The sequence below is a fragment of the Coregonus lavaretus genome (assembly GCF_964263955.1).
Source record: "Coregonus lavaretus genome assembly, chromosome: 19".
Lineage (NCBI taxonomy): Eukaryota > Metazoa > Chordata > Actinopteri > Salmoniformes > Salmonidae > Coregonus > Coregonus lavaretus.
The window spans coordinates 12,870,021-12,885,609 of record NC_140006.1 but is presented as its reverse complement, the minus strand read 5'-3'; the positions used below and the strand labels follow the sequence as shown (position 1 = coordinate 12,885,609).

Here is a 15,589-nt window from a genome sequence, read left to right as displayed (position 1 = left end):
TCTCCTGGTAACGTTCCCTTTTGTTTCTGAAGCTAGAACACACACACAGTAAATAGATGAGCCCTGTGGTGTATGAGGTTGAGAGAGGCGAAAGGAGGCCAGTTCTCTCGTTAAAAGCATGTGTTAATGAAGTGCTGTTAAAACATAAAACTCCTGCATCCATTTTATACCCTGCTGCTCTCACACCTGGCAGAAGATCAATAGGCAATCTGCAAGCCTGCTCACCACCCTACTGCAAATGAACTAGCTCTGGAGCACTGAGCATCACACACAGATACACACATCGGCCTACACACTCTTAAAGGGATACTTTGGGATTTTGGCAATGAGTTTAATTAACTTGTGGATACCATTTTTATGTCTCTGCGTGCAGTTTGAAGGAAGTTGCCAACTAGCATTAGCGCAATTGCTAACTAGCGATAGCATAATGACTGGAAGTCTATGGTATCTGCTAGCATGCTGGCACTACCGCTAACTTCCGTCATACTGGACACAGAGACATAAAAATGGTAGATGAAGGGCCTCATTGCCAAAATCCCGAAGTATCCCTTTAAACACACACACACACACACACACACACGCACACACACACACACACACACACACACACACACACACACACACACACACACACACACACACACACACACAACACACAAACACACACACATACTTAAACAATCTTAAACACATACATACTCACAGAGCCGGCTACCACTCGGTACTCTACCCTGCACCTTAGAGACTGCTGCCCTATGTACATAGTCATTGAACACTGGTCACTTAATAATGTTTACATACTGTTTTACCCACTTCATATGTACACTGAGTTTACAAAACATGCTCTTTCCATGACATAGACTGACCAGGTGAATCCAGGCGAAAGCTATGATGCCTTATTGATGTCTCCTAAAACCACTTCAATCAGTGTAGATGAAGGGGAGGAGACAGGTTAAAGAAGGATTTTTAAGTCTTGAGACAATTGAGACATGGATTGTGTAGGTGAGCCATTCAGAGGGTGAATGGGCAAGACAAAATATTTAAGTGCCTTTGAACAGGGTATGGTAGTTGGTGCCAGGCGCACTGGTTTGAGTGTGTCAAGAACTGCAATGCTGCTGGGTTTTTAATGCTCAACAGTTTCCCGTGTGTATCAAGAATGGTCCACCACCCAAAGGACATCCAGCCAACTTGACAAAACTGTGGGAAGCATTGGAGTCAACATGGGCCAACATCCGTGTGGAACGCTTTTGACACCTTGTAGAGCCCTGATGAATTGAGGCTGTTCTGAGGGCAAAAGGGGGTGCAACTCAATATTAGGAAGGTGTTCCTAATGTTTTGTACACTCAGTGTATATACTGTATTCTATTCAAGGCTCATCCTATATAACTACTGCTGTATACACCTTTTCTATTCACATACTGTCCATCATGTCTATACACACCATCATATACATATATATATATTTATATTCCGACTCTGACATTGCTCGTTCTGATATTTCTTAGGGTTAGGGTTCTTTTATTTTTTGGATTTGTGTGTATTGTTTTGTATTGTCAGGTACTACTGCACTGTTGGAGCTAGAAACATAAGCATTTCGCTGCACCTGCGATAACATCTGCAAAATATGTTTACGCGACCAATAAGATTTGATTTGATTTGAGAGGACACCTCTCTTTCTCGGTCATATCACATATTCACACCAACAGGCTCAACACACACATATTCACACCAACAGGCTCAACACACACACAGTTTCTTATCCAGTGCTGCAGTCTCCTTGAGCGTCTGTTTGTCCTATCGAAGCTGAGCGCTATAATTTAGTCCTGATCTTCAGAGCTCTTTGTTTCTGTCAGGTGCTCGTTTACTGACGCACTCGCGTGGGGAAAGGCTCTATATGGGTCAACAGGGAGGTGGTTACAAAAGCTAGAGCTGTATTACCACTCTGAGTTAGAAACTGGAAATACACAGAAGCATATACACTGAGTGTGCAAAACATTAAGAACAGCTTTCTAATATTGAGTTGCCCTGAAATCTTCAGGGCATGGACACTACAAGGTGTTGAAAGCGTTCCACAGGGATGCTGGCCAATGTTGACTCCAATACTTCCCACAGTTGTGTCAAGTTGGCTGGATGTCCTTTGAGTGGTGGTCCATTCTTGATACACATGGAAACTGTTGAGTGTGAAAAACCCAGTATCGTTGCAGTTCTTAATACAAACCGGTGCGCCTGGCACCTACTAACATACCCCGTTCAAAGGCACTTCAATCTTTTGTTTTGCCCATTCACCCTCTGAATGGCACACGTACACAATCCCTGTCTCAACTGTCTTTAACCTGTCTCCTCCCCTTCATCTACACAGATTGAACAAGTGACATCAATAAGGGATCATAGCTTTCACCTGGATTCACCTGGTCAGTCTGTCATGGAAAGAGCAGGTGTCCCTAATGTTTTGTACACTCGTTATGAGATAAAAGCTACACACAACTCATCTAAAACCAAGTATGCTTTCGTTCTGTGGATTTGAAGTGACTCTCTGCACTTGTTTATCTTAATGAATGTCTCTTTATTTCGGCCCTGCTGAAGTGAATGTGTTTCTGTAGGGTCTTAAGAACAGGGCTTTATTTGTTAACACAGCAGAGAGGCGTAGAGCTAATGGAGAGAGGCTAAACGTGGCAACCTGACCGCGTGTGTATGTGTATGCGAACGTGCACGTACATGCACACATACGTGCGTGTCTGGCATGTGATTGAGTCTCAGGGACGTGGTCAATGGGGTCTATTGTATGGGAGCAGAGCAGCAGAAGGAGGGAGAGATAAACAGAGAGATAGACAGAGGTGGAGTGTGTGTGTGGTTTGGTGCTAACCCCTGCCATCTTGTCATGCTAATTCTCCATGGTGGGAGTCCAGATGAAGACTTCAGATAGCAGAGGAATTATAGACCAAGAGGATAATGGCATGGTCTTAATGAATGAAGGAAGGATTGGACTACTGAGCTGAACTGTGGCGTTTTCTCAAGCGGTCAGAGCAGACAACCACAGTGAAAACACTCATCCCATTCTATTTCTAGTTAGGGAAGCTCTTTACTTCGCACGCACACCCAGAGAAATAGAGCATTGTTAACCTTCATTCAATAAGATTCATTTTTTTTGAGCTCCCCAGTTGTACCACAGTATTCTGTCTTTCTGCCTGCCTGTGTGCCTGTCAGTCTGTCCGTCTGTCACTCTCACACATACACACGTGTCTGTCTGTCTGTCTGTTAGGTCAGGGGGGCCGGCTGTGAGCTGTCAGACCTCCCCTTTGGTACGGATCAATCCTACAGACCCTTTCATCTGTCCCTTTGATAGAGCAGTCACAGGACACAAACACACACTTCTCCGCAGGACAGCCTCGAAATCAGATGGCTGTCGCAGTGCTGTCCCCATGCGCGCCCTGCAGTCAATACACACACAGACACACACACACCCCCTCTGGCCTCGTCTCTGGTAGCGGTGTTCTCTCTGACAGCCACATTAGTCTAAGGGATAAAAGTGGAAGGGAATTGGATTTTCCTCTGCTGGGGGTGAGGGTTAGGATAGGCATTTATTAGTGTGTGTGTGTGTGGCATTTATCTCAGTGAGATAGTGATTTCATTTAGGGTGATGTATCACCGTCTTTACCCAGTATAGAGCTGTACGGTAGGAATCCCCGGTGTTGTTACTGACCTCCCCTGACAACCTTATCCTCCTGCCTCCCTCACCCCGGCTCCCCCTTTCCTCCCCCTCTCCCTCCTCACCTATCTCTCTTACTTTCTCCTTTATTTCTCTCCCCTACTCTTCCTACTCTCCCCTCACCCCTGACAACCATATTTCCCCCATACCTCTCCGCTCTCATCCCAATCGCACCTTCAACCTTCACCCTCCTCTTTCAATTTTCCTCTTTTCTTTCATCACCTCTCTTTCCCTGTCAGTCATCTCCTCCTCTCTCCTCCCTCCATCTCTCTCTCTCCTCCCTCCCTGCTCCTTATCTCTGTCTGGTTCTTCCCAGCATCTCTGATTAGGGAAATGTGGCCTATTCATCACTACTGACACAGGCTGTTTACAAACTGTATCACGCTTACCGTGTACACACACACACACACACACACACACACACACACACACACACACACACACACACACACACACACACACACACACACACACACACACACACACACACACACACACACACACACACACACACACACACACACACACACACACACACACACACACACACACACACACACACACACACACACACACACACACACAGGGACTGTTTCTCTCTTTAGTGTATGTGTGTGTGATTGGGCCTCCCGAGTGGCGCAGCGGTCTAAGGCACTACAGATCCAGGTTCGATCCCGGGCTGTGTCACAGCCGGCCGCGACCGGGAGACCCATGAGGCGGCGCGCAATTGGCTCAGCGTCGTCCGGGTTAGGGGAGGGTTTGGCCTTGTCCCATCGCGCTCTAGCGACTCCTGTGGCGGGCCGGGCACATGCACGCTGACACGGTCGCTGGTTGTACGATGTTTCCTCCGACACATTGGTGCGGCTGGCTTCCGGGTTAAGCGAGCATTGTGTCAAGGCAGGGTTGTGTTTCGGAGGATGCATGGCTCTCGACCTTCGCCTCTCCCGAGTCCGTATGGGAGTTGCAGCGATGGGACAAGACTGTATCTACCAATTGGATATCACGAAATTGGGGAGAAAAAGGGGTAAATAATATATATATATATTTTTTTAATGTGTGTGTGATTGGAACTGCATTCCCTCCTCTGACAATGGTTGGGGGGGGGGGGGGGGGGTACGGGGGTTATGTAAAGCAGTGGGAACAACTGCGGGTGCCTGCATATGGGGGTACTTTGTTCATCATTTATAAGCCCCACCAGGTGCCAGGCGGGGAACTAGACCTGTCAATCAATCACACTGACTACCCCCTGCCTCCACCCCCTTCCCTCCACCCGTCTACACACACAGGTGTTCAATTCCCCCTTCCTTCCTCCGTCTCCCCTGTCCCTTCTCCCCCTCGTCCCCAAGAGGCTGATCAGTATTCATGAGATCTCAAGATGGCCCCCTGCATGCACACGCACACTCACCCTGGTGGATTGGCCCAAAGTAATTATCTCCTGCCGTTTATGCAAGGCCCTGATTAGAAGCTGACACTGTGAATGATGACGACGTGCCATACTGTACCCCAGAGAGAGAGAGAGTGAGAGAGGGAGAGGTGGAAGAGAGAGAGGGGGAGATGTATGTGGGAGAAAGGGTGAATGAGATTGGTCTCCGCTGTGACCATTAACCTCTCCTGGCTCTACCTTCTTGCCATCTCTCTGTAGCCTGTATCTGTGTTGTGTTCTGTGCATAAATGTCGATGTGTTTTTCTCTCTGTCCTCAGGTAAGCCAGTGATGATCATCACAGAGTTCATGGAGAATGGATCCCTGGATACCTTCCTGAAGGTTAGTTAACACACACACACACACTACACTCTCATTATTCCTGTACTTTATGTTAACATACTCTCTGAAGGTCAGCTTGTGCTGCTCCTGTAGTATTTACAAATCTATCCTGGTTGAAAGAGGGATGGAAAGGAAAAGAAAGTGATTGTAAGAAAGTAATGGAGTCCTTTCAGTTCTGAAAGAAAACCACTCAACCCCACTGGCCTCATTCGTACTGAATGAATTTACAGTAAATGCCTATGGAGGGATTTACTCACAAACCTACAGACCCACACACACTACATCAGTAATGTTTAGAATGGGGCTTAGTATACATAGATGGACAAGTAGATGACCACGAGTGTTATGTCCATCTTTCCACTCCTATATCCATCCACTAGACCTTAATCCCGTTATAGCTAGTTTACGTTACAGCAATATCATCCCGCATAATATCCTGTTCTACCACACACTCACACACTCACGCACAAACACACATCGGCTCTCTCTCTCTCAGAGCAATATCCATCTACATCCCCTGCCGGTGTTTCAGCAGCTGTAGAGTAAGTTAATTAGGGATTGTTTTGTGAAATGCTGATTGATTGCTCTGTCTCTCCAACCCACAGACTTCCTCTTTTATCAATTTCTCCCTATCCTATAGCAGCACTTCCAGTAAGGGATATGCGGGAGAAGGGGGGCAGGGGTGAGTGGGGGTTGAAGAGAGGAAGGGAGGGAGAGAGGAGAAAGTGGGGGAGAGACAGAGAGAGAGAGAGAGAGAGAGAGAGAGAGGGAGAGGGATGCTTTGTTTTTGTGACCGATGCTTAATTGATCTGAGGTCTAATGAAACACATGTAACCCTTGGTGGAGCTGTATGAGCTATTACCCATAAAACTGATCTCTGAATTATATTGGATTTTTATGAAGCCACTATTTATGAAAGTCATTATGCTGACTACCCAGATCGAACATCGCCGATGCATGTGTGTGTGGGTGTGTGTGCTTGCTTTTGTGAATATGCACGTGTGTGTGTGTGTGTGTGTGTGTGTGTGTGTGTGTGTGTGTGTGTGTGTGTGTGTGTGTGTGTGTGTGTGTGTGTGTGTGTGCTCGGGTGTATATGAGCGAATGGTCTTCTTTCTCTTTGGTGTCAGTTTTCATCATTCATTTAGCCAGAGTATTGTGGATGGGAATGGGCTCCACTTAAGGAGAATTGTATCTGTACTGTGGTAATGAGCGTAGTACAGTGGTGATCTGTTCTCAGTGACACAGCCTGCCGTATATTATTGGAACTGTGGAGAAGGAAGTTTGAGATTGAGGGAGAAAAAAGGTAGTCAGGCTGGGGGTGTAATTGACAGAGTAAGCCTACTGTGGTGTGGACGCGATGTGTGTATACTGTATGTGTTCAATTCAAGCCAATTCAATAAACTTTATTGTTCCCCAAGGGCATATTGTAGCCGGGCCGACGGTGACAACACAGACAGAACATACAACAGCAAGCAACTTGTATTCAACAGTGTCTCCCTCTCTCTCTCTCTCTCTCTCTCTCTCTCTCTCTCTCTCTCTCTCTCTCTCTCTCTCTCTCTCTCTCTCTCTCTCTCTCTCTCTCTCTCTCTCTCTCTCTCTCTCTCTCTCTCTCTCTCTCTCTCTCTCTCTCACTCTCTCGCCCTCTCTCTCTGTTAGAAACACGACGGTCAGTTCACAGTGATCCAGTTGGTGGGCATGCTGCGTGGCATCGCATCGGGCATGAAGTACCTGTCTGACATGAGCTACGTTCACCGAGACCTGGCTGCCCGCAACATCCTGGTCAACAGCAACCTGGTGTGTAAGGTGTCTGACTTCGGCCTGTCACGAGTACTGGAGGATGACCCTGAGGCTGCATACACCACACGGGTAAGACACCCACACACACATACCACACGTGTAATATAAATGAGAATGTGTTACTATACCGTACATGTAGGTAAAGGAATATGCTATTTAAATCAGACTGATACAGGATGGTACAATTGGAATTTGGTTAGACCCTTACCCCCTACCCCCTTGGCACTTCATGAATATATAAAATAACTGGATAGGCATATACTGTACAGTAGATCTAGCTATATATGGCTCTGGGTATAAGCAATTTGGTATTTGTACTGATAGGCCTAGGTGGAATTTTCCCCAATCCAATCATTTCAGATCTACAAAGGCTTTGTTTACACAGGCAGCCCAATTCTGATTTTATTTTTCACTCATCGGTCTTTTGACCAATCACATCAGATCTTTTTACATCACATATTTTTCAGAGCTGATCTGATTTTTCAAAAGACCAATTAGTGGGGAAAACAATATCTGAATTGGGCTACCTGTGTAAACACAGCCTTTGTAGATCTGAAAGGATTGGATTCAGGGATATTTATCAATGATCAATGAAAGGATGGGATTTTCATCAATTTTGTAGCCTACTGTATGTTTGTGAGGTTGAGCGACTGAGAGAGAAGAGTAGGAAGATGGAGAGAAAGAGAGAGATTGCGAGAAGGAGAAGGAGAAGTAGAGAGCTTGTCAGCCCATATCAGTGCCCCTGTCGTCCAAATATGCGGTAATTGCAGGTTTGTCTGAGAAAATGTATTTCTCCTCTCACCTCTCACATCCCCTTTTTCACCTCAACCCTCATCCCCCCTCTCCCCCTTACTCCTCACTCACTAGCCTTTCCCCTTTTCACTTCTCTCTACTATCCTCTCTCCCCCCTCACTCCTTCCGTTCCTAATGCCCCTTACTCCCTTCCTCTTGTGTGAGAGAAAGAGAGAGAGGTTGAGAAATCCCGCGTGAAAGAGCTTGTCAATCTCTGTTAGTCTAACAGTGCCCCTTGTCCTCCCATTGGGATAATTGCAGGTTTGTCAGAGAAAAAGCTTTTGTTTTTCTCACCTCTCTAACTCACCACTCACTCCCCTACTCCTCGCCCCTCATTCCCCAGAGATAAAAAGAGTACGATTATACTAAAGCCTAATGCCAGAATCGACCCCTTACCCCCTACCTCCTTGGCACTTCACGAAGATATAAAAGGACTGGATAAGCATATAGATCTAGCTACAGTGCCTTCAGAAAGTATTCATACTCCTTGATTTATTCCACATTTTGTTGTGTTACAATCTGAATTCAAAATGGATTAAATGTATATATATTTCCTCACCCATCTACACACACTACCCCATAATGACAAAGTGAAAACATGTTTTTAGAAATGTTAGTACATTTATTGAACATACAGAAATACAGAAATATCTCATTTACATAAATATTCACACCCCTGAGTCAGTACTTTGTAGAAGCACCTTTGGCGGCGATTACAGCTGTGAGTCTTTCTGGGTAAGTCTCGTAAGAGCTTTCTACTCCTGAATTGTGCAACATTTGCCCATTATTATTTTCAAAAATGTTCAAGCTCTGTCAAATTGGTTGTTGATTATTGATAGACAACCATTTTCAGGTCTTGCCATAGATTTTCAAGTAGATTTAAGTCAAAACTGTAACTCGGACATATTCACTGTCTTCTTGGTAAGCAAATTGGTTGTTGATCATTGCTAGACAACCATTTTCAGGTCTTGCCATAAGACTTTGATGTAGATTTAAGTCAAAACTTTAGCTCAGCCATATTCACTGTCTTCTTGGTAAGCAACTCCAGTGTAGATTTGGCCTTGTGTTTTAGGTTATTGTCATGCTGAAAGGTGAATTCATCTCCCAGTGTCTGGTGGAAAGCAGACTGAACCAGGTTTTGCTTAGCTCCATTCTGTTTATTTTCTATCCTGAAAAACTCCCCAGTCCTTAATGATTACAAGCATACCCATAACATGATGCAGCAACCACTATGCTTGAAAATATGGAGAGTGGTACTCGGTAATGTTTTGTATTGGAGTTACCAAAACATAACATTTTGTGTTCAGGACAAACAGTTAATTGTTTTGCCACATTTTTTGCAGTATAACTTTAGTGCCTTGATGCAAACAGGATGAATGTTTTGGAATATTTGTATTCTGTACAGGCTTCCTTCTTTTCACTCTGTCAATTAGGTTAGTATTGTGGAGTAACTATAATGTTGTTGATCCATCCTCAGTTTTCTCCTATCTCCTGTTTTAAAGTCACCATTCGCCTCATGGTGAAATCCCTGAGCGGTTTCCTTTCTCTCTGGCAACTGGGTTAGGAAGGACGCCTGTATCTTTTTAGTGACTGGGTATATTGATACACCATCCTAAGGGTAATTAACAACTTCACCATGCTCAAAGGGATATTCAATGTCTGCGTTTTTTTTTTTTTTTACACTACCAATCGGTGCTCTTCTTTGCGAGGCATTGAAAAACCTCCCTGGTCTTTGAGGTTGAATCTGTGCTTGAAATTCACTACTCGATTGAGGGACCTTACAGATACTTGTATGTGTGGGATACAGAGATGGTGTAGTCATTCAAAAATCATGTTAACCACTATTATTGAATATGGAATGAGTCCATGCAATTTATTATGCGATTTGTTAAGCACATTTTTTGTTAGGCTTGCCATAACAAAGGGGTTGAATACTTATTGACTCTAGACATTTCAACTTTACATTTTTTATTAATTTCTCAAATGTTCTACAAACAAAATTCCACGTTGACATTATGCGGTATTATGTGTAGATCAGTGACACAAAATCTAAATGTAATCAATTGTAAAATTCAGGCTGTAACACAAGAAAATGTGGAAAAATTGAAGGGGTGTGAATACTTTAGGTGTGGTATGGTTACATTTTCTGGTGCCTGTTAAAAGCCGAGCTGCAGCATTTTTAACTAACTGTAGACGATGGAGTGATTTCTGACTGAGACTTATACTGTACAAAGGGTAACAGTAATCTAGGTGTGAGGAAATAAAATTATGTATAACTTTCTCCAGATCAGTGACTGAAATAAAATACTTCACTAGCTATATTTCTTAAATGATAAAAGCAGGACTGGACAACCTTCTTTACATAAAGCTAGAGGTTTAGGTCAGGGTCAATGACCACGCCAAGGTTTCTGGCTGTAGGCTTTACATTGGTGGACAAATATCCAAGGTTATTTACAATCTGGGATCTAGCAAGGTAGGGGCCAAATAAAACAACCTCTGATTTCTTATCATTGAGGTGGAGAAATGTGTCAGACATCCAACATTTGATGTCAGCAAGACACTTGTGAAGGGAAGCTACGCTAGCTTGGTCACTGGGTCTGATTGGTAAGAAAGCTGCGTGTCATCCACATAGCAGTGAAACTGGATGTTATGATTGCGGATGACGTCACCAAGGGGAAGCATGTACAGGGAAAAAAGGATGGGCCCCAGAATTTACCCCTGAGGGACACCATAGTGAATAGATGCTGGGGATGATACTGAACCATCCATGCATGCTCATTGAGAAACGTCTGCTACATAGATATGACCTGAACCAGTCGATGGCAACGCCGGAGATTCCCACTCACCTTTCCAGACGGTCAGCAAGGATGTTCTGATCAATAGTATCAAACGCTGCACTGAGATCCAAAAGAACTAGAATGGAGCATTCACCGGCATCGGCAGCCAACAGAAGGTCATTACTGACTTTCAATAAAGCAGTTTCCATGCTGTGAAGTGAGTGGAAGCCCGACTGGAATTTTTCAAATAAATTGTTCATACTCAAATAAGCCACAAATTGCTTGAAAACAACTTTGTCTAAAATCTTGGATAAAAAAGGAAGTTTAGAGATCTGTAATTACTCAGCTAATGTGTCAGTCACACGCTGGTAGATACTGTACATCTACACACACACATAGATCTACAGGCCATAGAGGGAGGGATAGAGAGAGAGAGAGAGAGAGAGAGAGAGAGAGAGAGAGAGAGAGAGAGAGAGAGAGAGAGAGGGAGGGAAGATAGAGAGAGTAAGAAAGACAGAGAGAAAGAGTGGAGTGAAATGAAGAGAGAGGGGAGGGTTAGAGAGGGAGAGAGAAAAAGAAAGAGGGGGGGGGGGGGGGGACTTCTTACTTTGTCTCTTTCATTTGACTTTGACCAGAGAGCTGGGACTAGTAGGGGTGCAACAGTAGCAGCATATTAAGACTGGTGTGATCTGTATAGGGAGCCAACCAGGCATCTTAATGCTGTCTCCTCTGTCCTCCTTATACACAGTCAGTCCCAATGCCTTTTAAAGGCCTGTTTTCTGCTGCACCTACTCCATATACACTCCTTTGATCCTTATTTTCCTCCTGAACAACAAAGGAAAAAAGGCTTGTGAAAGCCCAGTGAAAGAGGACAGATGGAGGAGTGAAGTCAAAGCACTACTGTGTTCCCTGTTATTGTGTGAATAGAAAGACATGCTTTGGGTTTGTGTTTTAATCAATGAATATAATGAGGTACATCCCTATGACTACTCTATTCTGTGTTTCCGTGCAGTTCTTTGAGCTTTCCTACCTACGCCCCCACAACGTGTATTGTTCCTCTCTCTCTTTCAACGGAATTCAATGAGTTGAATTGGTACATATGGTCAAAGCAGAAAGTCATGAATAGTAGTAGTTTGTAAATCTTGTATTAACCTTTCAGTAATGTTTTATTAACCCTTTCTAAATGTATTATTAACCCTTTATAAACCTGTTATTAACCCTTCCAGGGAGGAAAGATCCCCATCCGATGGACGTCTCCAGAGGCCATTGCCTACAGGAAGTTCACGTCAGCCAGTGACGTGTGGAGCTACGGCATCGTCATGTGGGAGGTGGTCTCATACGGAGAGAGACCTTACTGGGAGATGTCCAACCAGGATGTGAGTAGTTTCATTATGATAAAGCACAGTGTATAGCTGATATGGTATATATTCATCAATTATTTGCTATTGATGGCTGTTCTTGTCAATCGTGGGTTTGTTTTGTGCGGAAGCTAGATGGACTCAGTTGGCTTTCTCTCCCATCCTCAGTGGACTAGCATTATTATGATGACAATTATTGTGATTGACTAGGGTCTATCTAATCCGCCTCTATGTCTCTCTCTCTCTCCCTCCCCCAATTTCCAGGTGATAAAAGCGATAGATGAGGGATACCGTCTTCCGGCCCCTATGGACTGTCCTGTTGTCCTCCACCAGCTGATGTTGGACTGCTGGGAGAAGGGCCGCAGCGAACGGCCCAAGTTTGGCCAGATCGTCACCACCCTGGACAAGCTGATCAGAAACCCAGCCAGACTCCGAGAGCTGGCCAACAGCTCAGTATGGTGAGTTACAATGGGTCAAAAACTCAGTCTTCAGGCACACACTGTCAGATCCAGAATAAACTATTAGAACTAGTATCTGGACTGTTTGTGATATTTAACTATGCTGATAAGAATGTGTATATTCTCTCCTGTTTGCCCAGCAGGGAAGACCCAACCACTCCAGAGTTTAGTGTGAGTACGGTGGAGGAGTGGCTGGAGGCCATCAAGATGGACCATTACAAGGAGAACTTCTCCAGCGCTGGATACGTCACCCTGGACTCTGTCCTCTACATCAGCATCAGGTGAGAGACATGGGCAGGGCTGGACTGAGCTGGGCTGGACTGAGCTGGGCAGGGCTGGACTGAGCAGGGCTGAGCTGAGGCTGGGCTGAGCTGAGTTGGGGAAAGGGGAGTCTGTTGTTGCAGCTGTTTCGCGTTTTTCTAACTCCCTTTTTGCTCTGTCCTCTTCTGTAGTGAGCTCGTTAAGATGGATGTGACTTTGGCGGGTCACCAGAAGAAGATCCTCTCCAGTGTCCAGAGCCTGCAGACCCAGGGGACCCACATCCAAGTATAACAGTTTCCCCATAGAGACACACAGAGAGGGAGGGCCAAAATGGACGCTCTGCTCTGAGATTAAGCCGACATAGACATCTTGGGTTGCGTTTCCCCATACAAAAACACTTAGATGGAGCCGTAATGGACGCTCGGCTCCTTTACTTCCTCTTCGCAGCTTCACCATTCCACCCGTCCTGGATGTTTTGATAGTGTAGGCACTTCCAGCTTCTGTCCTCGCACTTAGAGGCTTAGCAACCCAGCAACCTCAGAAACCAGGCTACATCCAAGACGTCTCAGACCATATCAACAAGAACAACAACAATAAAAAAAATAAAAAAATAAGTTGATTGTAATTATCATCACTGTCTGTGAAGTTTAGTGTACAGTTGTTTTTATGGTTGTTTTGTTTTTCGTTTTACGATTAGCTGTTTTTTTATTTTCTACACAGTTTACGGTGCCAGGAGATATTATATATGTATAGATAAATGTTTACAAGAGCTATGTGTCAGTCCGCAAGTCTAGAACTGAACGTAAAGTTTGTATCAGTCGTCAGGCAACGCAGGTGGGGTGTTCCTTCCTGGTGCATGTGTTTCCAGGCCCCTCCCCTTCCTATAAGCCCCTCCCCGAGGACGCTATTAGACGTTTCATGGATGTGTGAGGGAGATAGGAGAAATAGAGAGATGTGAAAATATGAGATGGAGATGTCTGTTTATGGTCTCAGAAGACTTCCGTTCCGTTTGGCCAGGAATAGATAGGGCTTCCATAGCCACTGCTTCCAGACACACACAGTTCACTTGAATAAGATGCCCTACCATTTTTCATTTAGTACAGCCTACAGCAGCAACGTATAGGATGCCGGCAGTAAGAAATCTGCAGTACAATACAGTGTTAGCACATTATCTTCCAAGAGTTGGCCTCCTCAGTTGGAGAAGCTATAACGGTTTGTGACAGAAGCGCAGAGAAGTAGATAACCTTGTATGTGTGAAGTTGACACTGTTTGGAATGTGTATCTGTTTCTCAGACGTTCTGCCATGTACAGTTAGCATTGCTCTGAAATGTTGGGAAAAGTCAGACAAGCAGTCTTGGTTGTGAGGTAGACTTGACTTGAGTAGACTGTGGTGAGTGATGTTTTTGCCTAATTTCACCCCTGATTAATATGGGTTCATTCACAGTTTGTGCTAACCACCTCTGTTCAGTAATGCCAACTGCTTCCAAATCTACAAGAGTCAAGGCCCTATTCAAGCAAACCTGCTAACGTCATTTCCTGGATAAGTGAAAAACATAAATGTCCTGTACTCAACAAAACAATATTTACAATGTGAAACAAAGGAAATTCTACTGCATATCAAAACCAACATTCCCTCTCACTTTGGGGAGGGAAGAGTGAAGTTTTGGACTTATCTAGGAAATCCAGCTAGCGGTTTTGATTTAATATGGCCGTCATTGTGCACTGCACCCCTGTATGTACCTGGTTATGTTTATGATAACAGTGTTATTCTGCTACCTGACTGGACAACAAACGCACCAACATATATACCATTGTACCATACTGTAAAATATGTACAGAGTTGATTTGAAACTCTAGAATGTTTGTAACAATAATGGTGATGATGATGGTAATGATGTACTTTTATTCTGAAGGAGAGAAATCTGGCATTTTTTCTTGCGGAGGCGGGTCATAGGAGATAGGCAGCGTGTGATTCGTTGACCTGCTCTATGGAATGTACGTTACGTAGCATGGGTATTACGTTTCAGTCTTTGATTAACAGGTGACAGGGACTGCAGTTTTCACTCGGCCGTCGACCTGAGGACGCTCGACTTTTAGATGCCTTATTTACTGTGCTATGTTTCTGTTCCCCTTCTCCCCTGATCCCAATAGATGCGGTGTTATGAGTAAATCTGTATATAGTATTTATCTGTTTCCCCGAGGTGACGTCACAGAAAATATCTGGTTTTATAACTGAAAACCCCCAGGCTGTTAGCACCTCTGTTTTGGTTCTTTAAAAAATAGTATACATAAAACTCTATACTGCTGCTGTAAATCAACCACCAGTTTATTGGAAGCTGTATTGGAAAATACATTAGAAAGTAAACTGTTCGTGTTTGTTTTGGTTTAGGAATTGTACCTGTTGGTATACCTGTCTGAACATGGTGGTCGCTGTATAGCAGAGAGAAGTTAGGATTATTCCCTTCGTAAGTGTTCCAATGCCTCCCACACACGATGGAGATTAGCAAATCTAAACAGCTGAATTAACCTTTGTCTTTCCAATGTGTCTCTGAAGGTGTCTCTAATAATGATGCGCTACCAGCAAAGGATGTATTCGTTATAGTAAATGGATTGAATTGCCAGCAGCCTTTTGCGGTGTCATCAATTAGACTCAAATATTCAACAAAGGACAGCATAT

At 44.4% G+C, this 15,589-nt stretch overlaps 1 protein-coding gene across 1 annotated transcript in view; it reads left to right on the top strand.

Annotated features, from left to right (window-relative positions):
- LOC311147076 (ephrin type-A receptor 3-like) overlaps positions 1–13,567 on the top strand; it is a gene marked incomplete at its 5' end in the record, with an annotated part of 130,607 nt that extends 117,040 nt beyond the window's left edge. Inside the window, 6 exon segments of the mRNA XM_084183695.1 lie at positions 5,408–5,469; positions 7,126–7,335; positions 12,062–12,211; positions 12,458–12,651; positions 12,792–12,932; positions 13,104–13,567. Coding sequence (XP_084039821.1) covers positions 5,408–5,469; positions 7,126–7,335; positions 12,062–12,211; positions 12,458–12,651; positions 12,792–12,932; positions 13,104–13,203 — 857 coding nt within the window. The 3' untranslated portion in view covers positions 13,204–13,567.
- Positions 13,568–15,589: the final 2,022 nt, after the last annotated feature.